Here is a 26,618-nt window from a genome sequence, read left to right on the forward strand (position 1 = left end):
CCCAGGGGATGGGGCAACCTGACTGAATCATCATCATTATATCACCGTTGTCTGAACAGCACACTAATTTACAAAGCCTTTTCATTTTGATCACTTCGTTGGTCCTTACCACCTGGGAGGCAGAGAGGGAAGGAAGGGGTAAAAGTGGTACATAGGCCCATTTTATAGGCCAGGGAAGTCAGGCAGTGGACAGCTAAGAGTTTACTGTGCTGCTTACGTATCTGAGAACCAGCAGTCTCACTGTTAGTGGGACTGAGGCGAGAAGCTACTTAGGAGTGTCTGGTCCTTCCATCTATGGACATTGGGCATGTTGGCCTCCCAGTGGCAGGATACGGAGCAGCTGGGGCTGCAGCTGGCTTTGGACTTCCTGCGTCCCCAGGCCTGCCATGACTTGTGTGGGGAGGAATAAGGAGGAGCTCCAGGGCTGGTGGTTGCTGTAGCCAGGAGCCCACCAGCCCATCTGCTTGGGCCAAGGCTGAGGTGTCTGTTCCTGATCTCAGGTGGTAAAGACCCAGTCCCTGATGGCCAGAGTCCTCTGGGAGTACCCTGTCTGGAAAGATAGTGCCAATCTTGATGAGGATGGGCCCTCAGAGGCCTAGCCATATCCCAAGGTGGAAAAAAATCCCAACTAAGTTGGGCTCACCCGAGGCAGGCTCACCCCCCAGGCTAGCGCTCAGGCCATGAGAAACAACAGAGAGCCAAGGGCTGGAATAAACAACTTTTCAAATGACAAAGCTCTTTCACAGGTGACCTTGTTCCCCTTCTTTGGGTAATCAGACCTACTGCTAAAATCAAAACCCCCAAAGCCTTGGGCCAAGTGTTTGCCATTTCTGTGTCCTGTGCTGAGCCTGGCCTCAGGATGTACCACCACACCAGTCTGTCACTGCAGGCTGTGAATCAAGATGCCAGGGGAGTGTCTGGGGGTCAGTGACCAGGAGCCTAAGCCTTGGGCCTCAAAGCATCAGGACCCATCTAGAGAACATGGAGCAGCACAAAGAAATGTGTCACTCTTTTCCTAGAGGCGACATACAGCTGCATTTGACTTTTTTACACAAGCCAAAATTTCCCAAAAGGACCTTCATCCAGGGCCTCGCTGGCCCATGTGGTACCTTGGAAGAAGGTGCCCCTTTGGGTGGGCATTTATAAAATGATGCTCCTTCTGGTTGGTTAGTACAGCACAAGCTGGATCTCAGCTCCTTGTCAGTGTCTCTGCCCTCATCATTTGTAAAATGCAGTTTCCAGCTGAAGGATCTTTCCCCTTTTGGGGAGTATATCCTTCTCAAGCACAGGGCCGACTTGGACAGTATTTTTAAATGATTCTCTCTTATTTTTACTCTATTTGATTTGGGTTTAAAAAGGACTAGGTGTGTTGGTTGGTACGTTGCAATGGGACTCAGGGTAGAGTCATTGGTTGGAGTCCCTGGAGAACTTGCTCCAAATTCCTAGTAGGTGGGTACAGTGAGCTGGGCAGGCAGATGGAGGCTGATGCTCTCAGGCAGGCATAGAGGAGCAGCTGAAGGAAACAGATGGAGGGAGATGCTAGGGATCTGCTCTCTTTCGCACACTGCAGTGGACTTGGGAATAACCTTTTTGAAGATCAATGTATTAGAACCTGTCAGTATTTAAAAAGGACATGCCTTTTGACCTAGAAATTCTGCTGCTAGGAATTTATCTTATAAATAAAAATATACTACAGTGTATAAGGTTGTCCATTGTGGCATTGTTTGTAACAAGAACAACAAAGAATGGACACAACAGTAGGTCCATTGATAGGACACTAGTTAAATATATGGTACATTCATAAAATGGAGTACTGTTTTGTCTTATAAAGGAATGAGTTGATAAAATGGAAAGATGTCTAAGATATATTATTAAGTGGAAAGAAAAAAGCAAACTGTACACCATTATGTATAATTCTCTTTGGGCATACCTTGCTGAAAATCGATAATCAATTTGTTCGTCCTAGGCTGAGTCTCTTTAAATTTATGGAAACTCGAAGACTGTGTTTATGTTCAAAGAAAACCAACGAATGAACCAACCAACCCTCGACACTCTGACTCCCAGCTCCTCTAATGCTCTTCCTCTTCTCTCTCTTCCCTTCCATCCTCCTAGTGTGGGCTCTCCTGAGCTCCCTTTCACAAGCCCTAGGAATCTAGTTATGTCTGACTCTTGGAGCTTCCCTTGGGCTCTGCCATCAGCACCCTCATCTCCTTGGGGGAGAAGGAGAGGAGTTCTCTGGAGTCCTCCTGATTTGTGAGAGACAGGGGGCACTGGCCTGGAGCAAAATTGTCTCAAGGCATGAGTTTCCTTCCTTGTCAGACCCTTCCATGGATAATGAGGGGATGCCACAAGCAATTTATCATGCCAACACCCAACTTTTCCTCTGGTCTTCCTTTGTGTCATTGCCTGAGTCTAGCCAGTGGCAGGCAGCTTTCAGCAACAAAAGCCAAGGTGTAGTGTGGGTTAGAGTTGTCCTTGACCCCCCAGGTCTGCAGAGCTGAGAGCTCTGTTAGAAAACCAGGTCAGGGCAAGGAGAGGGGTATATGTTGAGGGAACTTGGAGAAGGTCTGAGGGCAGGGCTGCAGAACCATCCACTTCTGGTTCAGCCTCCCAAAGCACAGAAATCATCTGTGCTGAGTAGACACTGCAGGGCAGGGAGTGGGGAGCTGGATCGCTGCTGTTATTTGTTCCTGGGCTAAACTATACACTGATGGAGTACACCCAAGTCATCCCATCTCCCTCACTGTGAATATCCCATCCCACCTATGTTTCTTTATGATAAAAAAGTGTGTCTGTGTGGGGGTGGGATGGGCCTGAGAGTTGGGGAGAGCTCTTTGGAATTTGAAAGCATTCTCAATGTCCCTGGATCTTATGTCTTTCTCACGCCCAACATCACCCCTCCAATCAGTCTTGAATAAATATCTCACAACCTCCTACTTGCCTGGGTGTCTGAAGGACAGCACATGCAACATTATTTCTCTCCACTGACTGACAATGGAGTTCAGTGTTCTCTGCAGCTTGCACTTGGCTGCAGAGGCGAACGCAAGGTGTTTCACTGTGCAGCCATCAATTCATGCACCACGAAGACTAGGGCAAGGGGCCTGGTGCCCGAGAGGGGCCTTCCCTGGACCTTTCCCCAAGAATGGAGCTCTGTCCTTGAGAAGGGGGAGCTGAGCTGGCAGGAGAGAAAGGTGGATAGTAAATATCCACCAGAAGGCCCTGAAGCAGGACAGATGTTGGGCAAAAGCCAGCTGATGAGAAAAGAGGCCTTTACCTCCCCTTACTCCCCCCCTTTTTTTTTTCTTTGAATGAAGAAAAGAAAAGGCTGGGAACAAAGTTCTGCTTGTGTCCCTCTGGATTAAATGCTCAGATTGTCTGCTTAGATCAATTTAGCATCTTCCAACCTTAGACCTTTTGGTCCCCATGGTCTAGGGCAGATTTTATCTTTGTTGCAGAGGTTGGGAAACTGTGACACAGAATTAGGAAGTTAATTTCCCAGGGGACACAGTGGTGAAGCCAAGGAAAGAACCTGAGGGGAAGCCCTTTGAAACTGGGCCCATGTTGCTGCAGGACCCAACACTCATCCGTCCTGTTCTCAGACCAATAGGGCTTTTACAACACATTCATCCTGCTCCCGAAATGTACCTGAGGCCTTATAAGTCTCTCTGCTCTTGGGGGCCAAGCACGGCTCTTTGCCACCCCTGCCAGGTTCCAAGGGTGATGGGAGGGAAGGCAGCCAGGAATAGAGTTCTGCTTCTTTCTCATGTTTTGTGGTTTTTTTTTTGGCAGGCACTCAATGACTGGGGATGAATGACTGGGGTAATCACGCCCCACCACACGTTGTTGGGGGAACATGAACAGTAGGGCAGGGACCCTGAGGAGACAGTGGCCTGGGGTGCTCGAAAGCAGAGGGTGCCATAGCCGGCCAACAAGTCACAGGGACCCTCGAGAGGCGCCCCCAAGGTGGTGCTCCAGATAGGGAGCCTGAGTCCTGTCTGCTTGGGCAGGGGTAGAGGCCTTTTTGCTTGCCTAGGGTGCTGTCCCTACAGCACCGAACTGCCAGAACTCTACAGATGGGATCAGGCTGCGGCCAACTTCCCCAGCTTTTGAAAATCCTGCATCTTAATTAGCTCCCCACTGCTTTTGTACATGGCCCACATTTTAATAGTCTCCAGACTTGTTCCACCATTCGCTCTCGGATGTTCCCCATGATTTCTCTTCTCCTTAAGACAGTCCCCCTGACTCCTCCGGCACCCTCCCCGTCCGGGAACAACTTAAGGAATGCCGATGTGCCAAGCCTGTAGCCAGAGATTGATGAGCCTGTCAGCTGGCTCCCTCTGCCCCCTGGCCTCCCCCTCTCATGTGTGCTCTTCACAGGGATGAGGCAGGCTGGGGTGGGTGAGATGGAGGGAGGCGGAGGAAGAGACCAGTGGAGCCCCTAGCCAGGTGTGAGCCAGTGGACAATGTAACCTCCTCCTGGCCCACAGAGGAGTCTGGCTGTGTCCTTCGGAGGGGGAAGGACATTCCAGCTCCCACCCCCATCTGTCAGTGCTTATCTGTCTCTGCGGGGGGTGGGGAGGGTTGCCTGAGCTTGGTAGGCTGGGAGAATGGATGCCTTCAAGTGCATCAGGGGAAATGACCAGTCATTTATCTCTTTCCTGCAGTGTCAGAGCCTGTAGCCATCCATCCCAGAGGCCTGCAACGGCAGCTTCTTCAGCTCCTGTTGGCCTCACTGTATGCGAGCTGGAGACAGGTGGGCAGGCTACTGCAGCCCCTGCTTCATGCTATGACTGTTTATGGTTTTTAAAAAAATCTTCCTGGCAGTCTGGGGAAAGGAGCTGAGGGACTGAGCCTGGGCTCCCTTGGCGCTGGAAGGTGCTCACTTTGAGGGCAGGGGCCCACCCATTTTTTTCATCTGAATCCCCAGTGCCCAGAACATAGTAGGCTTGGCACATAGTAGGTGGACAGTAAAGATTTATTAAAGGAGTAAGGGAAAGAAAGGTGCCCAGTGTTTTATCTCAGGCTTAAAGAACATGACTTAGCTCTCATCATCCCCATTTCACAGGTGAGGGAGACTGAGCCAGAGAGGAACAGTCTTCTTTAGCAGCTGACCTCACTGTCCCATCCAGTTTTCAGGCTGGCCTGTGGGGCCTGTCCCATCTTTGCCATCTTGCCTCTCTTTGGTAGGCAAGATGTGCTCTGCAGGAGAAAAGACACCAAACAGGGATAGACCCCAAGGCCTGGGTTCAAGTTCAGACCCCTCCACCCACTGCCTGTGTGATTTTGGGCAGTTACCTAACATCTCTGACCTTGATGCTGCATTTGTAAAGTGCAGTGTGGCAGCTGCTCTGCTCACTTCACAGGGTTGCTCTGAGAGTCCTGTGGGATGGTGGAGCTGAGGATTTGGCAAGTGTGAGGAGGCACAGGGATGGCCCTCTCCATGCTGTACTGCTGGGCGGGCCGAGGGGGTCTCTTCCAATACTATCTGTTCCTGTCCCCAGCACCAAGGGCACACTTGTTGTAGGTAGCTCACTGCCCAGCTGGAAGAGTGTGCTGTCTGGCCCAGAATGGGAACACATTCTGCCTTGGAGTCTTTTCAAAGGCCCAAGTCTGGTTTGTTCTACACTGAGGAGAGAGAGCCTGGCATCTGGCTGTGGGATTCACCTCTAACAGAACCACAGCTTGTACAAGCTCCCTGCTTGTGTCCCAGAACTCAGCCCTCTGGTCTCCATTGCTGGGGCCACACAGATAAGCTGGGAAGATTTCCCTGCTTTTATTAACACCATCGTGTGCTAGGCCGCCCATCTGGTTGAGTCTTTTCTGCCCTTGGCTGAGGCTGGTCCACCTTCTGAGTACTGGGGACCTGGCCTCTACACCTGACCTTTATTCTGTTCACTGTGTGGGGATGCCCCTGCTCAGGGGCCAAGGAACTGTACCCCCATATGGCCTGCCCCCTGGATTTACCTGACAACTGGGATGTAATTGCCATGAGGATAGGGCTTCTCTGTATCAGGAATAGACCTCTCCAAAGAACCAGGCATGGCTCATTTGTGCAGCTCCACACACAGTGTTGTAGTTACTATTGTTTCTCCACCTCTGCGCTCATTTCAGTTATTTCTAGAGTGATGCTGTTAAAATATAAGCATTATCATGTCACTCTGCTTGAAACCTCCAGTGGCTTCTGATCCCACTCCTAGTAGAAGCCAACATTCTCACTTGACCACATGGTCCTTCACAAGGCCCTGTAACTCTGAAATGGGCTCCTTTTCTTTCCACTGTTCATGCTCCAGGCAGATGAGCCTTGGCACTGAGGGCTCCTTTGCCTGGAATGTGTATTTTTTTCTCACCCCACTAGAATATAACATCTATGAGGCCTCTTGTTCACAGCTATGTCCTCAGCACCTAGAACAGAGTCTGGTACATAGTAAGTGCTGAATGATTATTTGTTAAGTGAATGAATAGAGGTAGGCATCCTCTGGGCTCTGCTGTGATTTCCAAATCTGCCAGTCAGTGCCCACCCTGGAATCGGGCCTGGGCCAGCATCTGGCCTTCGAGCTCTGTCTCATCCTCAGTCTCCTCTGTCCTCTGCACTGACTCAGCCTCTTTGCTTCCATTCTCCCTGGGCCCATGCCCAGGCGGGGGGAAGGTGCCTCACTGTCTCTCATGTTCTGAGTGTCAGAGGTTGAGGAGTTCACTGTGAAGTGCAAGAAGAGGGAGACGAAAGGAAGGGAGCTCATAGTAATTGAGTGTGTCCCTCTGCCCAGCACTCTATAGCATCCGTGATCTTAGCCCCCATAATAACACCAGGAAGTGGGCTATGTTCCCCTGGTTCTACAGATGAGGAGATCAAGACCAAGTGTGTTTTAGGGTACTAGAGCTCACATTTCACCCCAGTGCAGCCTCTTGCACTTTCCAGTTCTCTGTATTCCCATGAAGTATTTCACCGCTCAATCCATTCCCGTCATCCTTCCCCTTCCCACCATCCTGCTAAGCTGCACTGACTTGATCTGATGGCCAGCACAGTGGTGAGCTTCCTTTAACAGCGTGTGTGATTTTCTGTGTCCCAGGGGTGAGAGAACGCTTATCTGTGGTTCTGGCCTCTGTGTCAACTTACTTGTGGGTGAGTAGGTACAGCAGGGTGTGGGCACCAGAGGCCATTTGGGGGAATGAGCAGCCCTCTAGTGTGGATATTCTGGGATTCTTAAGCGATAACAAGGGCCTGAAGTGTGCAGCCTGGGTGATGGGTCCTCAACGTGAACCTTATCTATTTTGAGCTTTATGAATCACAAAACAGGGAGTCAGCCACAGCCAAGAAAATGGCACCCCTGAGGAATGAGCAGATGGATTCCTGGGCCTGCCACCATCTCAGGAAATCAGGTCTTTGGTTTCCCCCAATTTCTTCCCCTGTGGGGTGAGATAACAATATCCTCCCTCCCCCTTTTCCCCTCCCCATGAATCTGGTGGGGATAAATGAAATGATGATTCTTAAGCTCCTTGGTGTAAGTTGATGTATAAATCCAAGGAAACAGGGTGAGTTTAACTCCTCAAAAATAATAAGCACCCAGAGAGAAAACTGTACATTTGTATTTTTAAAGAAAAACTAGAGGCAGGTTAAAAAAATCTGAGTGCTCATGATGTAGCAGGAGGATTGTCTGCCATTGTCTGTGGGATTTCTCCCTCCCTTCTGCACCATAACTCTATCTCCAGGCCCCTGCCTCGGAGAGAGCCCATGATGGATGGACGGATGGATGTGCCTTGTCGGGTGTTTCACCGCAATTTCCCTCAGGGCAGTCTGTCTGTTGGCAGAGCACAGCCTCCCGAAAGATGGTATCTCTTGCAAACTCGACAGCTAACAGACAGCTCCTCTCTTTGTATATTTCCCCAAAGAAGAACTGTCTTAATCTGTTTTTTATATGGCATATTTTATTATAATCCATATATGACTTGCAGGTTCCCAGTCCTCCATCCTGAGTCAAAAACACACACACAACAAACCATAAGAGGAGTCAGAGGCTCCATGAGCCTGTGACATCCAGGCGTGTGCATTTTTAAATGACCTGGGATTTAATTACTCACTGTGCTCCCATGTTGCACTTTCGGGCTCATCTTGCCTGCATCCTGTTAATGAGCTCAGTGGCTCCAACAACCCAGTGGAAGCTTTGCTTTTGGTGCATTGGGTGGTAGGCCTGGGGCACCTGTGTCCAAAGCCTGTGGCTTTGATCTCCTTCCAAGAGGGTGCTGCCCTGTCCACCTTGTCCATAGCCCCGGGGAGAAGCAAGCCATTGCTCTTCACTGGTGATTTTCTTTCTTCCTTTGCTTTTATTTGTGCTTTTCTTCCTTTCTTTTTTTAAAAAAGATTTTCTGTGCTTCAATCCTTGTTTGTCTAAGAGGTTTTTTCTTATTTGGAAACCGATTTGCTTCGGTTTGCACAGAAGCTGTCTCTGGTGTGATGGATCGTGCTGGAAGTCACCCAAGGAGTATCTCTGTTCCCAATTAGAAGTGGAGGCAGAGCTGCTTACGGGGGCCCAGGGAGGCGGCTGGCTTGGGTGACAGCTGCTGCTGCTCTGGAGAGAGTAACGATCCGTGGGTTTATATCCATGTGTATAAAATCAGGCTAATTTAAAGATGAATTATGTGTGTGTTTTGGACCATTTTCTTTCAATGTTAAAGGTTTGATGGCTCCTGTCAGGTTATGTGGTCCCTAAATTTGTGCGAGGTTCAAAATGAGTACACTTTTAAAGAATTACTAAATCCTACATCCAGATGAGATGTATTAGAATAAAACTGAATCAATGAAATCCCTCAGAGCTCAACAGGGAGTTTGTGTAGGACGTACAATGTGCAAAAGCTTGGACCTGTTACCTTCTTTTCACCTTCAGCCTGGAACCTCCTGTGGTCAGGAGCCAGAGAATGTACCCTGAGCTGGTTTGTTGAGAGGGCCCTGGTTTGCATGTTACTCTGACTTTGCAAGCCTTACCCATAGTGCTTTGAAGCCAGGGTTCACCAGTGGTCAGCTAGACTGCTATCTTAGAATGGTAGTTGGCCGGGTACTAAGCAGGCAACATTAAGAGCCATATTTAATGTTTTTCCTTTTTTGGGAAGCAAATCATAGTAAACATTACTTTTCATGGCTATAAGCCTGCACTAATACTATAGCCACTAGCTACTGAATACTTGAAATGTGGCTAATATGAATTGAGATGTGCTATATGTGTAAAACACACCAGATTTTGAAGACTTAATGCAAATAAAATGTAAAACATTGCATACATATTTTTATGTTGATTAGATGTTGAAATAATACTTGTATATATTTAGAGAAAATATGTTATTAAAATTAATTGCACCTGTTACTCTTTACTTTTTAAAATGTGGCTACTAGAAGTTTAAAATGATATAAGCGGTTTGCATTATATTTCTATTGAACAATGCTGCTGTACCATTAAAATAAATTATTCAAACTTTGATAATAATAACATGTAGCATTTATAGGGCACTTAGAACATCCCAGGCTCTTTACGTACATGGTCTAATTTGGAATCTTTATGTTTTGAATAGAAAAACCAAAACAAAAGTTGATGAGCCGCATTTTGTTTCCTTTTTTATTTTTTTAATCTTTACCCGAGGATATTTTTCCCCCATTGCTTTTCAGAGAGAGTGGAAGGGGGAGAGAGAGAGAGAGTGAGAAACATTGATGTGAGAGAGACACAGCAATTGGTTGGCACATGGCAGGGGATCGAGCCTCAACCGAGGTACTTATCCTTGACCGGAATTGAACCCGGGACCCTTCAGTCCACGGACTGACACTCTAACCACTGAGCCAAAGTGTCGGGGAGGGGGGGAGGGGACTCATTTTCCACTCTGTTTCTCACGCTAGTTTTTTGTGTCGAACACAGAAGCTGCCTCTTGTGTGATGGATTGTGCTGGAAGTCACCCAAGGAGCATCTCTGTTCCCAATTAGAAGTGGAGCAGAGCTGCTTATGGGGGCCCATTTCTTTATGCAGGGTATTAACTTGTAAATCCTCACACCAACACTATGAAATAGTATGATGATACCCTTTAACACATGGAAATGGAAACTCAGAAGTTTAAGTAACTGGCCTATGGTCCTTCAATCAGTGTATGGCAAGGCTAGGATTTGACTCTGGGTCTGGCTCTATGAGCCAACTAAATATCTTGGCAATTAGGCAAGAATGATGCCACTGCCTTCCTCTGTGACTCTGGGAAAGTCTCCTTATCTTCCTGTATCCCGCTTTCCTCATTAAGGGGTTGGACTCTATATGCTATTGGAGGATCCTTCTAGCTTTATGCAGGTAGGGAGCTCATCTCACTGTTCCCATTTTGGTTTTCTTTTCCATCTTGATTCTTATACTGTGCCCATCTGGTAAAGGACTAGAGGACCAAGGGAATAAACTGAATTATGGAAAAGCAGGATGGAGGGATATTTAGCATGGGAGTGGGGAGGAGTAGGGGAAGGAGGAAGAGGAAGCTCAGTTGACGAAAAATTCTGCATGGGGTCAGTACTATTACAGCAGGGCAAACAGCCTGTGGGATGCTCAGGTAGAGCAGAGCCATGGCACAGACCTGCCCTCCATCTCAGCAGAGATCTGCCTTGTATCTCAAAATATGAAAACTATGGAGAGAGCCTAAGAATGCAATGAAAATGTACAAAGGGTTAGAGAAAGACTTCTCAAGAAAGGACCAAAGAGAGGCAAGGTTAAGTCTGTATAATGTAGAGATTAGGTGAATGGGCTCTGGAGGCAGATTAGGGTCCAGGCTGGACTTTACTCCTTACCAGCTGTGTGATATTAAGGAAGTTCTGCACTTCCCTAAGCTGCAGTGTCTGCATCTGTAAAATGGGATAACTGTGCTCTTGAGTGGTGGTAGAGGTCAGGCAATACATTAGCAATAACAGCTGCCACATTTTGAATGTTTACTGTGTGTCAAGCACCCTGCATGAAAACAAACTCAGTGCCCATTAGGGCTGCCTGGGCCTGCAAACTACTAACAAGGATGCATTAAGTGGAGTTCTTGTCATACCTTTTTTAAAAAATATGTTTTTAATGATTTTAGAGAGGAAGGGAGGGGAGGAATAGAGAGATAGAAACTTTGATGAGAGAGACATTGATTGGCTGCCTCCTGCACATCCCCTGCTGGGGATCGAGCCCACAACCTGGGCATGTGCCCTGACCAGGTATCAAACCGGTGACCTGGTTCATGGGTCAGTGCTCAACCACTGAGCCACACCAGCCGGCTCTTGCCATGATCTTAATGGCATCTAGAAAAGGGCATTTGGTTGTTTTCTCATCCTACTCTGTTACTTTCGATGAAGTTACTTCTCTGAGACAGGTGACTGGACTATAAAATGAGATGATTAAAGCAGATGACCTGTAAGGTTTTTTTTTTCTGCTCAAAATGTGCAATTCTGGAAACAGGATTTATTTAGAGTTGAGAAGGGTAACGAGATGCTAAAACATGAACTACACACACACACACACACACACACACACGAATGGATGGTTATTGTAAGTTTGAGGGATGGTGAGCAGCTGTTCTCTTTTGACTGAGGATAGGACATGAGGCGGCACACTGTAATTGTTTTAGACTCAACATTTGGAAGCCTCTTCTGATTTGGGAGGAAGAATAATATGTCGTTGGAGCAGGCGCTGAGGTTGCACACCCTGCGCTTATTAAAGCAGACAGCTGATTTTTTCTGACACTCGACTTTACTGTAACTTGCATAGGCTCCCCTGGTCCTGTGATATAAAGTAGACCCTCCTTGTTCTTCCTTCACATTTCACTTGGTTGTTTTCCTCCATAGCTCTTACTACAATTTGTAATTACATATTTATTTTGGATTTAGTGTTTAATGTCTATCTTTATTTTTTATATGTCTTTATTGATTTCAGAGAGAGGAGAGGGAGCGGGAGAGGGAGAGAGAAACATCAATGATGAGAAAGTCATTGATTGGCTGCCTCTTGCACGGCCCTCTACTGGGGATCGAGCCTGCAACCCGGGCATGTGTCCTGACTGGGAATCAAACCGCTATCTCCTAGATCATAGGTCGATGCTCAACTGCTGAGCCATCCCGGCCGGGCTAATGCCTATCTTTTTAGAATATAAACTACGTAAAGACCAGGACTGTCTTTACTTGGCTTGCTTCCTCTGTCAGCAGTTGTCACATGGCAGGTGCTCAGTAAATATCTGTCGAATGAATAGATGGATGGATGAGTTCGAGAGGTGGTTGATTTGGTGGTATTGCTTCTGATGGAGTTGGATCCTCTGCTTGCCTTTTTGGTAAGAGAAATCCCAAAGACCTTGTCTTGCAAGGTACTTCAGATACCGTTTCTCCTTCCCACCTTCTTTTTCTGGGACTGGTCACCATGGATGTGTGTTTCTTCAGTTTTAATGGGATGCTGAGCACCCCTTCCTTGTGGACTGGTGAGCCTGAATGGTTTTGGAGGATACGATGAAAGGGGTAGGTAGAGTTCCATTTGAGTTGGAACTAAGCTCAGTGGAGCAGGGCTTGACCTTTCTGGTTATTTCCATTTGCTCCCCAGATCACTCATCGTCCTTTTCCACACTGTCCTGGGCTCCAGGAAGTTGACTTCAGTGGGCTGTATCAAGAAGGATCCCTTGCTCTCTAGCTTCTTGTTGAGGTTGGCCAGTGGGAGGGCAGGGCAGGGCAGGGCAGGAAGATGAGAATAGGGGGAGAGAGAGGTTGGTCTGTGTGTCCCCATGCCTTCCTTCTTGGACCCACGAGCTCAGCAGAGAGGCAGGGGCAGGGCTTCTCTGCTGCAAGCCACAGATCCTACCTGGGAGCTCTGCTGTGGTGCTCCCTCCAGATTCTTGCAGACACTCCCCCTCTGTCCCTCCAGAAATAGCAGTGGCAATGGTTCCCCACTCTTAACTCCCCTAGGGTGCTTCATCATTCCCTGTTGTTACCTTTTGTCCACACCTCTGTGAATAGTCCCAACACTGATCTTTTAATCCCCTGTACAAATGAGCCATTCCTTTTCTCTGACAGTTTTCTAGGGCACCATTCCCTCATATTCTTGCACCCATTTTGTATGATACTGGGTAGTGACCACACATCTAATTGTCAGGGGACCATGAGGTATGGAATCAGAGGAGAGGTTAAAGGAATATTTTGTAGTAAATCCAGATATTATCACTTATACCCGAGGTTTCCATTTTTAATGCAAACAACAACAACAAAAAAATCCTCCTTTGGGATAGCAGTTTGGGGGACTTATTGAGAAAGGGGCTTAGCTTCTCTCTGGTCTCTCTCATGGGTAGGGCTGGCTCTAGCTGCCACTGCTCAGTTGGCCCCATGACCTCAAGCCCCAGGTAGCCGATCAAATCCTGATGTCTTCAGAAAAAATGCCCTAGTGTGCAGACACTGCAGCTCGCAGCTGCTGATCTGGGCCTGTTAGGCAGTTGTGCTTGCTCTTTTTTTCCCTTGGCTTTACAGGCCTTTGCTTCCCTGGTAAGTTGTTAAGAACAACCTCTCTGAGGTTGAAATAGCTTTTCATGGAGCAGACTGGAGCTAGGCAGCCAACATGGCAGAGGGGAGGTCATGGAGTTGCCAAACAAGAGGTGGGCTAGAGGGAGAAGAGAATCATAGGACATAAGGCCAGCAGTGATGTACTGCTTTAGAATTTCCAAAGAACTTAAATGTAAAGGAACACATTTTTGCCCCACAAAACAGCTATATGGGGTGCTTGGCACTGTTATCCTCACTTTATAGATGCAGAAATGGGCTCTGGGATCCTTGAGCACCTTGCTGGAGAGTGGCAGAAGGTGGACTGAGACCCAGGCCATCCGATCCCATGGCCATCTGGCACCTTTTCTGCTCTCCCTCTGCCATCTCTGAGGGAGCAGGCAGGACTGGAATCTGTCTCTGGGATTATGATCTGGAGTCAGAAAAGCTGGACCCACTCCAGTGTCCTGTTCCACTTGAAGGAGAAAGCACAGGCGGCTTCAAGTTCAACCCAGGAGCTCTGGTTCCTGCATGCTCTCAAGGGCCATCTCTCTGCCCTTCCTGTCCCTCCTGCTTCCAGTGGCCTGACCTTGCTTTTCTGATCTTGTTTTTCAGAAGTGGAGCTGCCCCTGAAGAAGGATGGGTTCACCTCAGAGAGCACCACGCTGGAAGCCTTGCTCCGAGGCGAGGGGGTTGAGAAGAAGGTGGACACCCGAGAGGAGGAGAGCATCCAGGAGATACAGGTATTTCTGTGCCTACTGGGGGAGGAGGGGTGCCCCAGAGCATCACCGTGGGCTCCAGCACCAGCTCTGGTCTTCTGCAAGGGCCAGGGCTGCATCTCAAATTGCCTTGTGGCACCGTTGCTAGGAAGCTTGCAAATTCTTTTCTTTGACATGTCTCCCAGAAGTCATTGTTCCTCTCAAATCTGTTTCTTTTCCTTGATCTCCCTATTTATGTACTCAAAATGTATCTTGGGGGCCTGCTGTGTGACAGGCATGGTGCTACATCCTGGGGGACCAGTGGTGAGCAAAACAGATGGAATCCTCACCCCCATGGAGCAAACAGTCCATAGTACAGGCTCAAAACCTTAGTGTTGTCTTCACTAACTGGTGCCAAGTGAGTCCCTGCCTCCTCCCGGTCCCCGTGCCTCACACTCCATCCTTGGATACATACAGTTCACTCTTCCACAGCACCACCCACTCTTCCCTCAAGGCCAGTGTAGAAGTCACCCTCCAGGCAGGGTTGGTGGCTCCTGCCCTTGTGTTCACACTAGTAAGGCTCTCATCAAGCAAGATTATAATGGTGTGCTCCGACCATTCCTTATCTATTTGTCTTGAATCCCCATTGTTGAATATAATGATTGTAATAATGTTAAATACTGTAATACAAATGTTAAATAATAGTATTAATAATGAAATATAATTATGATTACATTACATTTAAAGTTATATTTTAATATTTTATGATATACATGATATATTACATATTTATTAATTTCACATCCAATTTAATATTTACTTATTAATTTGTTAACATTATAATTAAATTAGTAGCAGTCATTGTTTGGTTTGCTTCGTAAGTACTACCAGTCTGAGTTCCATCAAGTCAGGGATTTTGCTGCCATGTTTTCTACTGTATCCTCGGGCCTTGCACGTGCCCAGCAGAGTCAGGTTTCAAGAAAGATGTTGAATGAATCAGTGGGTCTGGCCACCTTCTCTGCTATTCCCCTGTTCATATGAATGGTCAAGTCGTTTCCATTTAGTTGTCACAACGTGGCTTATTGTTCTATTCCTTCCTCGACTTCACAGAGCTGCTGCCCTAGTATGGATCTGTATTAGCCGTCACCTTGATTTGTCTGGCACACCTTGGAGTGATCTTCGACACCTATCTTTCTCTTGCACCCAATGTCTAATTCATCAGGAATCCTGTTGACTCTGCCGCAACACAAATCCCAAGCGTGGCTCCTCACCACATCCACTGCTGCTACCCTGGTCTCCTGTCTGCACTGTTGTGATTACTTTCTAGATCGTCCCCCGCTAATGGCTGGGAGGGAGCCTTGTAACATTTAAGTCAGATCCTGTTGTTCCTGTGCTCAAAACCCTGCTAGGGCTCCTGTTCTCTCAGAGAGCAAGTCAAGGCCCCCTTACGTCTCTCTGACCTGTGCTTTCTCTGTCCCTTTCTCACTCTGCTCCAGGCACCTGGCCTCTTTGTGCTGCTACTGGAGCACACCAGGCATGCCCCTGTCTCTGGGCTTTGCTTGGCTGTTTCTTCTGCAGACGGAGTCCTCTCCCCAGACATCCTGTTGTCTCTCTCCCTCACCTTCTTCAAGGTTTTGCTTCTGTGTCCTCTTCTCTGAGGTCTCTGTATCCTGACCACTGTATATAATGCCATGTCCTGGGCCCTGCCTACCCCCTGGCACTCACCATTCTCTTACTCTGCTTTTCTTTTTCTCCACAGCTCTTACCGCTATCTAATGCACTTTGCTTATTTTCTGTTTCCTTCCAATAGAATGTAAACTCCTCAAGAGTGGAGTCTTTGTCTGTCTTGCTCACTAATATATCTCAAGCACCCAAGCAGTGCCAGACACACAATAAATGTTTATCTAGAGAGGGTGCCTGAGTGAAGAGATTCCTCTGAGTCCCATCCCTAGTTCTCTCCCTCCCCAACACTGCCCGCTTTCTTAGCTGACCTTTCATCCCGAAACAGAGTTCTGCTGTGCCACCCTGTTGCTAAAAATCTTAGCTGAAACACTTGTGTTTCCTACTAAATAAATCCAAAATGATGAGTGTGTCCTTCCTGGGCTTCTCTCTGCTCCTAACCTGGTTTTTGAGCTTATTTCCCACTCCTTTACTCCCTCAGTTTTTCAGCCTTCTTCCTCTGTGTCTGTGTGACCACTGTGTCCTTAATCTGAGGTGCCTTTCTTCCATCTCCATGTGTACCAATTCCATCCATCTTTTAGGCTCAGCTCCAATACCACCTTCTCCATGAAGCCTTTCTTGATACCACCACAGCCAGAGGGTCTCTTCTTGCCTCTGGCTTTTAGGGGAATCTAGTACTTTTTTTTTTGTTATTCATATATTACCATCTGTTTTTGGACTTTCAGATCTTTGAAGTCAACATCTGTCACAACTGTATTGCCCATTAGAGTATTTTTTGCTCATTTAGTGTAATGTGCCTGAATCAGTGAGTGGGACAGAACTGTTGCCCAGAAGCCTTGATGCTCTAGTGTCAGGCAGCCCTTTACCTTTAGAGCTGTCATGGATTTGAGTTCTCAGGCAGCACTGGTCCAGTATATGGGTTGTCACTGTGGAATCATCATCACTGTCATTCCTAATGTAAACTGAATGTCGACTATGTACAGAGCATGGGACTACCATCTACTGTGCTAGAAACTGAAACCAGGACCATAAGCCAAATGAATTTACATGTTTTTATTGGCTTTGATTATTAAAGCAAAGTACATATGTAGTAAAATGGACAGTTTTGTTAATATTTTTCATTCATTCATTCATTCAACCAAAGTTTATCAAGTGCCTCCTCTGAGCAGGCACTGTGCTAGGTTCTAGGGAAACAGAAAAACCAGGAGAGACCAGTCCTCTCCGCTCATCCTTATATTCTGGTGTGACAGAAAGCGGGTAAACAAATAGAATAGTTTCATTTCAGGGTGAATGCCATGAAAAGAACAGAATATGAGGATTCAGGATAAGAGAAGAAACAGAATTTAGGGAGTGTCCTAAGGGAGAAGGGAATTTAACCTCCGTGCTGTGGGATGAGAAGGAGCCAGCAGTGTGAGGGATTTAGGGAAGAGTCTTCTGGGCAAAGGAACAGTTTGTTCAAAGGCATCAAGGTAGGTCTGGGCCCGTTTGCTGAAAGGATCGGGCTTGTGTGGCTGGAGCACAGTGCCAGGGAGAGAAGGCCTAGGATGGAGGTGGAGGAGTGAGTGGGGCCAGACTACTCCAGCCTCCCAGAACATGGAAGAGGCTCTTGATTTCATGGGAAATGACAAAGGAAGCCATATGGAGGATTTTAATCAGGACAGTGAATTTGTGTTTCATCAACATCCCCCTGGTCCCTCATGGAGGGGAGGGTAGATACAGGGCCAGAATTGGAAGGAGGGAAATCAGGAGATTTCTGCAGTGTTCCAGGCCAGAGATAATGGAATCTTTAAAAAGGAATGCCTTCTTTTTAAATAAAACACAACCACAAGCCATTGTTATCATCACTGTAAAGATTGTTTAGAGTAACAGGGAGAAAGTTATTTTAACATGTGTTTATTTTCCAGATAATGTCCTTGGACAGGGAATGCAAGTGTGTTCCTGGGGATCAGCTGCATCTCTAGTTGGACACCTCTGCCCTTCACTCCTAATACAGGATACCCCTCTTCTTCCTGTGCCCTGAATGTGACCTTTGTTTGTTAAGAACTCTTGCTTCTTTTGGAGTTATGTAGAGAGGCTTCTGGTATGGGGGCCTTGTTGCAGGAAATGCAAACACACTGGGGTGGCTGCTGTCACATCTGAGGCCTGGGACACACATAAGAGGTTCTAGTGACGCAGGGAAGCCAATGGGAAGAGGGAGGGATGGAGCCTGAGGGAGAAGTCAGTTTACTCCTAGATATTGAGGCGTGTGGCACTTCTGGGGACTAGCTCAGCTGCCTTCACCAGTCTTTCAATTTCCAACCTGGAGTCTGCATCGCAGGTAATAAACATCTTCATAATAAAAAATGAGAGGAGTCAGAATTGTGCCAAGGTGCTAGAGGCAATGACCTTTAAATTTGAGTCACTTAGAACTTACGATGATGAAATGACTTTGAGACCCAGAAAGTTTGCAAGATGGCTATATGAACAATAACAAGAGTCATAATAACTACATTTTTTCTACCGAAGGCTGCAGAGCATTTGACTAGTCCTTGTCTTGCTTGGCTTTTGCTCACGTTTCCACTTTCTTTCAAGAAGCCAGGATGCAGGGGGGCTAGGAGGCTTGCTCTGGACCTGCACCAGCATCTCCCAGCTGTAGGCCACAGGTCGTGTCCAGCAGACAATCCTCTGTTAGATGGCTGAAGTTGGCCCAGAGACTCTTAAGTGCTGTTAGCTCATGGCTTCCCAGGTAAACCTAGTAGAGAAGCCATAGAAGAATTTACTATACTTGTTTTGAGTTGTTTTGGAAGATTTGGTAATTAGCAGTATCCTGACCCCTGTGACTGGAACAGAATTCTCTGATGGAGGGGGTGGTGGGAGAAGGAGCAGGTCTCTGGTAACTTAACTCCTTGGCTTCCTGCTTTGAGGACAGGCCAAAGGCATTGTCCAGGAGGCCACTTGAACAGTGACGGTGATACCAGATATTGGTGTGGTATGTGCTGCTTTTTAAGCTTGTATATTGCTGTGTGATTGTCACATCATCACCACAGAGTGGATGCTGTTATCCTGTGTAACACTGCCCACTCGCTTTGCTAGCCTCATCTTATGCCAGTCTCTTCCTGAGCCACTGAGCTCTGATCACATTGGCCTTTTTTCTGCCCCTGGGCAAGTCATGTTTCTCTCCCTGTCTCAGGGAGTTTGCTCATGCTGTTCCCTCTGCCTAGAGTACTTCCCTCTCTTCCTTCTCCCTGTCCCCATTCCAAGGCTAGTCTTTCTCTCCTTTATAGCTCAACTTTCTTAGGTCACTTTCTCAGGTAAGCCTTACCTGACCCTCAGATTAGTTAAATTTCCTTCTAACACCCTCTAGTAGCTGCCCGAACTTACTTGTCACTGTTTTTTATAGCAGTTGTAATTATATCATCATATAAGTTGTTTAAATCTTCACTAGACTTTCAAAATCTGTTTGGAGCCAGGACTGTAGCCATTTTCTGGCTTGTCTAGCACAACACCTGCTATGTAGTCAGCACTAGACAATGTTTGTTGGTTGAATGAGTGAATGAAATTCTGTTTTATAATTAGGAAAAGTGGCATGAAGAAAGGATGACTCACCCAAGGTCATACCATGAACCCATAAAGAAACCCCCAGAGCCTCTGACATGGAGTCTAGTGAGCTCCATGCTCTTTATCCCACTCCCTTATCCCACTCCCACTCTGGGGACTGGGTCCTCTGCTACAATGTCTCATCTTTCCCTTAAACCTAGAGATATATACCTTTCCTGACCTCCCTCAAACAGCGTGAAGTGTTCAGGTCCCCACAGGAGGGACATGCCATAATACACCTTGGGATCTTTAGACACCGGGCTGAGAAACAGATGGGAAATTCTGGGCTGATGAACCTGACCTTGTTTTGGTCATGGATTTGCTGTATGATATTGAACAGTGAAACCTGTTTTCAGCCTGTTTATTTTTTATTTAACTAATTAACTAATTAATTGATTTTTAATCCTTACCCGGGGACATGTTTTTTGTTGATTTTAGAGAGAGGGGGGGAGAGAGATAGAAACATTGATGTGAGAGAAACATCGATTGGTTGCCTCTTATATGCACCCTGACAGTGGATCGAACCCTCAAACTTTTGGTACACAGGAGCTTCCCGGCCAGGGCCATCCTCAGTTTATTCACCTGCAAAATAGAAATGGGACTCTTTTCTACAATGACAGACCTGTTTGAGAGAATTAAATTTATGATCTTTAAGCTCCATTATAAGTAACGTTCTGTAATTTAAAAAAATCAATTTTTCCTTAAAAAATAACTGGGTGGTTATGAACAACACGTTAATGTCAAATTCTGGTCATATGAACAGGAAGTTACTTGTTTTCATCAAACAGGGCAAGGTTCCAGCATGGCAGGGAAAGGAGAAACCTATTTTCATATTTAGGAACAAAAGGAAAATTACATTAAAGAAAGTAAGTTTGACAAAACATCTTGGGTCCACATAGAAAATTGCCCCTACCAGAGTATTTTCTTGTAGAAAACCCTTCTTGGTTACAACTCAGAAAGAGTTGTAAAAGGTTGGTGTTTGGGGGAGACTGGGCTGGACAGGGCCCAGGGGTTTGAGAGAGAGTTGCTGTTGCCCAGGGCTCAAACTCTGGGCAGCATTTCGGAAGCCCTGGTTCTCAAGCAATGGCAACGCCTTCACTTTGTTTAAACAAAACAGAACACCCTCCCAAATTACCCTGACGGTTTTCTCCTTTGTATTTTATTTTTTAACCCCTCTCTTCATTTTCTTGTCATTTCAGAGGGTTTTGGAAAATGATGAAAATGTGGAAGAAGGAAATGAGGAAGAGGATTTAGAAGAGGATATTCCTAAGCGAAAGAACAGGACCAGAGGACGGGTAAGCTACGACTCCACGAGGAGCGAGAGATCAGGGAGGCTGAGGCTGAGGCCACGCAAAACGCTCGCCCCCATTCAGAGTCCCGATGCAGCTGGAGAGCATGCCCATGGTCTTACTGCAGAACACTCAGGAAAACCCTGAGGGCTCTGATCCCAGGTGGTAGCTGCAAGAGTTTACAGCTGGAGAAGAGGCAGAGGTGCCCCAAGGGGAGGGGATGCTGAGGGTCTGGGGAAGGTTGGGGCTGGGATCAGTGTGAGGGTGGAGAACAAGGAAAATGTGACAGTTGTCCTCGTTACTTGGTCATAAAAGAAGGCTGAAAGTTTCCTGTCCCTGGGACTGCCGCAGAATGACAGGGTCAGGATACCTACTTTGTGGTGTGCTTTATTAGACAGAGAGGAGGACCACAGCTGATGTTTCCCAAGCAGTATGGCCTGGGCTTTGGAGGCTGGTGGTCATGGAATGTGGCAAGAAAACACCAGAAACAAGGGGAAATCTGTGGTGGAAGGAATAAAAATATGAGAATGGCTCTTGAAGGGAGGGAACCAAACCAGGGTGGTGGTCTCAGGTATTTAGGTTGGTCCTCCAGAGTCTTCATGTTCAAGCCCAAAGGGGCTTTTCATGGTCAACTTCAGGGGTCTGCAAGGGTACCTGACAGTAACCAGGTGGAGAGGGACCTCTGGGTGTAAACTGCTGCTTTTCATCTAGAGAATTAATCCTCTTAGTCCTGTATGGCTCCTTCAGGCTCTAGGCAGGACCCATACATTTTCATGGACAAGAGCCTAGTCCTGGGTGCCCCCTATGTTTGGATCTAGTGATAATTATGGCATACCTGTCTACCCCTGTGGTTCTCATGCCTTAGTATACAACAGAAACACCAGGAAAGCCTATCAGAATGCAGGTTCCCAGGACCCAATCCCAGAAGTTCTGATTTAGGAGGTCTGGGGCGGAGCCTGGAGAGCTTGATCATGACAAAGTTGGGTGGTTGGTCTTAAGGAATTTCTCATTCTAAATTTGGTTGAATGATGGTATTTAAAGTGTTCCTCTGGCCTTTACTTCCTGAAACTGGCAGTTTGATTAGAGACTTGATTAAATTCAGGATATTTGTGTGTGTATAAATATTTTTTTGGTGGAGCAAGAATCTTTTCTAGGTGTGATGTTTGAGACTTACTGTGTCACATCAGGAGGCATACGCTGTCCAGTTGTTCTTCTGGTAGTGGTTAAATTGATGTGTGGATTTGGGTGCTTCAGCCTGAGCTCTTCTTACTAAGTTCCCCATTGAGTTTTCACCTAATTGCTTTTTTTGGGTTTTTTTAATCCTCACCCGAGGATATTTTTTCCATTGCTTTTCAGAGAGAGTGGAAGGGAGAGAGAAAGAGAGAAGCATTGATGTGAGAGAGACACATCGATTGGTTGCCTCCCATATGCACCCTATCCAGGGCTGGGGATTAAGCTTGCAACTGAAGTACATGCCCTTGGCTGGAATCAAACCCAGGATCCTTCAGTCTGAGGGCCGACACCCTAACCACTGAGTCAAACTGGCTAGGGATCACCTAATTGTTTTAGCAGCCATTGATGAACTTGCTTAGACCCTTGAGTTCATTGGAAGTTACAGAATGATGAATATCTAATTCTATCATTAAGGGAGGCTTTAGAATATAGAATTTCTGGGCTTTTGGTGAACTTCAAGAGCTGTGTGTCACTTCCAGGCCTGCTTCCTTCCCAAACCAAACTTAGCAAGTAGATTGTGGAAGGAGAATGGTCTTCACATCTCCATTCCCAACCTAAACATGAATAATTGAATTCGCAGTTATTAAGTATGAGGAGGGGGTCTTTGTATGAACATCATAGGCAGTGGTTAGCAGCAACAGCCCTTTTTACTTACTGTGTACTTACTGTACACCAGGCACCGTGATGAGCTCTTTACAGTAAGAGCTGACATGCGGAGAGTGATGACTGCACTTCATACTCACCCACTGCCCACTGCCCACTGCCCACTGTCCTGGCTGCGCAGCTACTGAGCACTTACAGGGTTGCTAGTTCAAATGGAAATGTTATGCAAATGTAAAATAGGCACCAGATTTCGAAGACATAGTATGAAAAGAATGCAGAACATCTTCATATTTTTATATTGATTACATATTGAAATGATATTTTGGCTATATTGGGTTAAGTAAAATATGTTATTAAAATTAATTGCTCCTGTTTCTCTTTTTACATGCTTTTTTTTTTTTTTTTAAATGTATGTACAGGAAAATTTAAGATGACACGTGTGGTTTGCATTGTATTTCTATTGGCCATTGCTGCTTCTTTCATTCCCATAAGTTGGTGTTATTTCCACAGAGGTTAAGTTACTTGCTCAAGGCTATCCAACCTAGTAAGGAAAAAGTCAGGATTTGAACACAGGTCCATGTTTTTTCCACTGGGTCATATGTAGCCCAGTCCCACTTTTTTGAATGAATGATTAAATGATGGAAAAAGAAAAGTCATATTTCAGCTTTGTGGGAGCTGAGAGAAAGCCTGAACATAGCAAGGGGGCTGGATGGGGTCTAGACCAGCTCCGGACCCACCTCATGTTGGCCAATGGGCAGTTGAATGGCTCTACGTTGTGCAGTGACATTGCGGACCTGTCACCCATGGTGGGAGACATGGGAGGACCCACAGGAATGTAGTGAGCCTGCCTGGGCTGGAATAAGTGTATGAGGCTGCTCAATTAATCCATCCTTTAAAGTGGTTTGTTCAAGCTGCTGCTGGCTTCTGGAGAAGAGTCACATCCATTTCTGTTGTCAGGACTGAAAGGCAGCTGAAGGCCATGCACCTGAGCGCATGTTCTCTGGACTGCAGCATCAGTATCACCTGGGAGATTGTTAGACATGCAGGACCCCACATTTCACCCTAGAGGGGCTCAAGTGGAGCCTGCACTTTACTAAGTCCCCCAGGTGTTTGTGTGCTCATTGAGGAAACCAGGCCTAAGGTAGTGTTTACAAGAACAGCCTCTGTATTGTTTGAACCATGAGTTCAAATCCCAGCTCTACACTTACTATTATACTTTCAGTGAATTATGTGACCACTGTGACCTTGACCAAATTGTACTCTGGGCCTCGGTTTCTTCATCATTAAAACTGGAGTAATAATACACAGCCAATTTTGAGCGCTTAATAAAGGCTAGATATTATTAGGAGGGTGCAACCAAAGGGAATAGCTCTCAGAGTTCTGACAATGGAGATTCCCTGAGGGATAAAAGAAATTCAGACCCAACAATGAATGATTGTGTCTGTGGTAACTTTAGTCCAAGAAGTCCAAGCTCTTTAAAATTCATAAAATTCTTGTGAGTCATTCATGCGAGTATTATCAATCAGTAAATATTTATTGATGCATTGTGGTGTAGTTCAGTGCTTCTCCAACTTTAACGAAGCACCTGGTGATCTTATTAAACTGCCATTTCTGATGCAGTAGGTCTGGGGTGTGGGGACTGAGATCCTGCCTGGTTCACAAGCTCCAGGGTGATGTCAGTGCTGCTGGTCTGAGGACCCCACTTATTTATTTATTTATTTATTTATTTATTTATTTATTTATTTATTTATTTATTTATTTATTTATTTATCTTTATTGATTTCAGAGAGAGGAAAGGAGAGGGAGAGAGAGAGACAGAAACATCAATGATGAGAGAGTCATTGATCAAGCCCACAACTGGGCATGTGCCCTGACCGGGAATCGAACCCTAATCGCCTGGATCCCAGGTTGACGCTCAACGGCTGAGCCACACCCGGCCGGGCGAGGACCCCACTTTAAATAGCAGTGGGTTCTCAATTTTTTTCTCTCAGGAATTCTTTGCTTAAAAATAACTGAAGGCCCCCAAAAGCTATTGTTATGGTAGATTATAACTAGTGATAATTATCAAAAGAGAAAAAAGGTTAAACTTAAGGATACATAAGCACACAGAGTGATGACATCATGTCCTGTAGCCTCTAAAACTCTATTATACACTTGTGAGAGTGAAAAAGTTCAAATAAGATTTAGTACTATTATGAAATAGTTTCGATATTGCGGGATCCCTGAAAGAGTCCCAGGGACCCCCAGGACCTCTGGATTACTATGTGAGAACAACCAACTGGTACAGAGAAACTGGCTTATTGAGTTCATCCTAGTCAAGAGTCTTTGATTGCAGGAAACTCAACAGCTTAGGCAAAAATGGGAAGTATTTGAAAAGCTGCTGGGCTGTTGCTCCAACTTTGAGCAATCTTTGGAGATTCAGACCTCAGGAAGGGCAAGAGAGTGGCAGGGATTTAGGGTTGGGAAAGAGTAAAGAACCCAGGAAGCTTCTGGCCTCTACCTCTCCTTCCTTCATTCTTCTGTCTCAAGACTGCCTTCTCTGTTTCTCTGTGTACATGGCCACCATAGCTCCTTAACTGATGAGTCCCTAGTTCAGGTGGCCTGTACTAACTCGGGCCACTGTTTCCCAATTCCAGGTTCTTTGGAGCTAGAATCTGATTTGTCCAGGTTAGGTCAAGTGTCCACTCCTGAGCCAGCCAGCCAATCAATTCTGGCCAAGGGGAGCAGGGCCATGTGGTACAGTCTTGGCTGTCATGGCCTACCAGTGTGTGAACGGGAGATGGAGTAGAGTGGGGTGGGCAGTTCTCAGAGAGGGAGAACTGGTTTCTTTTGGGTAGTCAGCTTCACAGTTTTCTATAGCAGAGGCAGAAACCTTGGTCCTGCTTCTTTTACTGGCTCTGTGACTATGGAGAAGTTATGAACCCTTCCTGGACCTGTTTCATCAAGAGCCAAATGGGAATAATATTTGCTCTAACTCATAGGGTATTGTAGGAATTAATTGAACTAATATATGTGAAAGAGCTTTGGATGCTATGTGTCCAGCATAGTACTAAGTGTTGGGGATGCATAATAAAGTATGAAATGCATCTTTGCTCTCAAGGATGCTGGAATTAAATTGAGGAGAAAATAGTAATAGCCGTGATACAATTAGAAAGCAGCAGGCTTCTGACCATGCATTAACCAAATGCAGTAAGAATTCAGAGGAAAGAGAGAGATCAACTTGGGCAAAGAAGGGAAATAACTTGTTGAGCACTTCCTGTAGATGTAGCACTGTCCCCTGTGGTTTCACACATCTTAGTTCTTTCTCAACAACCCTGCAGTGGAGGTGTTGCTATGCCCATTTTACAGTTAAGAACGTAAAGCTTAGGAGGAGTAACTTGTCCAAAGACAGATGGTTGGTGTTTAAACCTGTGTCTGACTTTAAAGTTCATGCTGTTCTTACTCATCAATGTGGCAAGAAGATTCTTGGGGGAGTGGGATGTTAGCAGGGCTAAAGCATGGATCAGATGGGGATGGGCAGAGAGGCTGATCCATGACAGGGATCATTAAAAATACAGGTATGGACATAGCATGAGCTCGAGGTGAACCTAGGGGGATTGGCACTAGGTCACCATTGGATGTGTCAGTGGGTTTTAGATGGCAGTGAATGAATGACCATGGGTTCCTGTCCTTCAGTCCTTTTGTCTAATTGGTCTAGGAGTCTTACAGGATGGATGGGTAGGGTAATGAAGAGGTAGAACCCCAGTATGTGGGTTCTTTGAGCAGTTCAGGGGTCAGTTAATGAGCTCCTGGAATAAAATGTGGAATAGAAGGGAAATGGAAAGCCTAAGATGGCCTTTGAAGGAAGAAACAATAGCATTTGGATATAGAGGATGAAAGGGAAAAACTAAAGATGATTGACTCACTGACTCACCCACTGATTGATTCACCCATTTATTCAGCAAATGCTTATTGAGTGCTTCTTGAATGGCTGGCCCTGTGTCAGGATCCAAGGATAGCTGTGGCCCAAATAGACATGTGCTCCACCCTCACGTGGGGGTGACAGAAGAGTCAAGT

At 46.3% G+C, this 26,618-nt stretch overlaps 1 protein-coding gene across 1 annotated transcript in view; it reads left to right on the forward strand.

Moving 5' to 3' along the window:
- The window catches only part of DPF3 (double PHD fingers 3), a 243,762-nt gene that overhangs the window by 129,258 nt on the left and 87,886 nt on the right, over positions 1-26,618 (forward strand). The window contains exons 4-5 of the mRNA XM_016208146.2: positions 14,099-14,226; positions 20,637-20,732. Of these exons, the coding sequence (XP_016063632.1) occupies positions 14,099-14,226; positions 20,637-20,732 (224 nt within the window). The remainder of the gene's footprint in view (positions 1-14,098; positions 14,227-20,636; positions 20,733-26,618) is intronic.

The sequence above is a fragment of the Miniopterus natalensis genome, chromosome 1 (assembly GCF_054644295.1).
Source record: "Miniopterus natalensis isolate mMinNat1 chromosome 1, mMinNat1.hap1, whole genome shotgun sequence".
NCBI lineage: Eukaryota > Metazoa > Chordata > Mammalia > Chiroptera > Miniopteridae > Miniopterus > Miniopterus natalensis.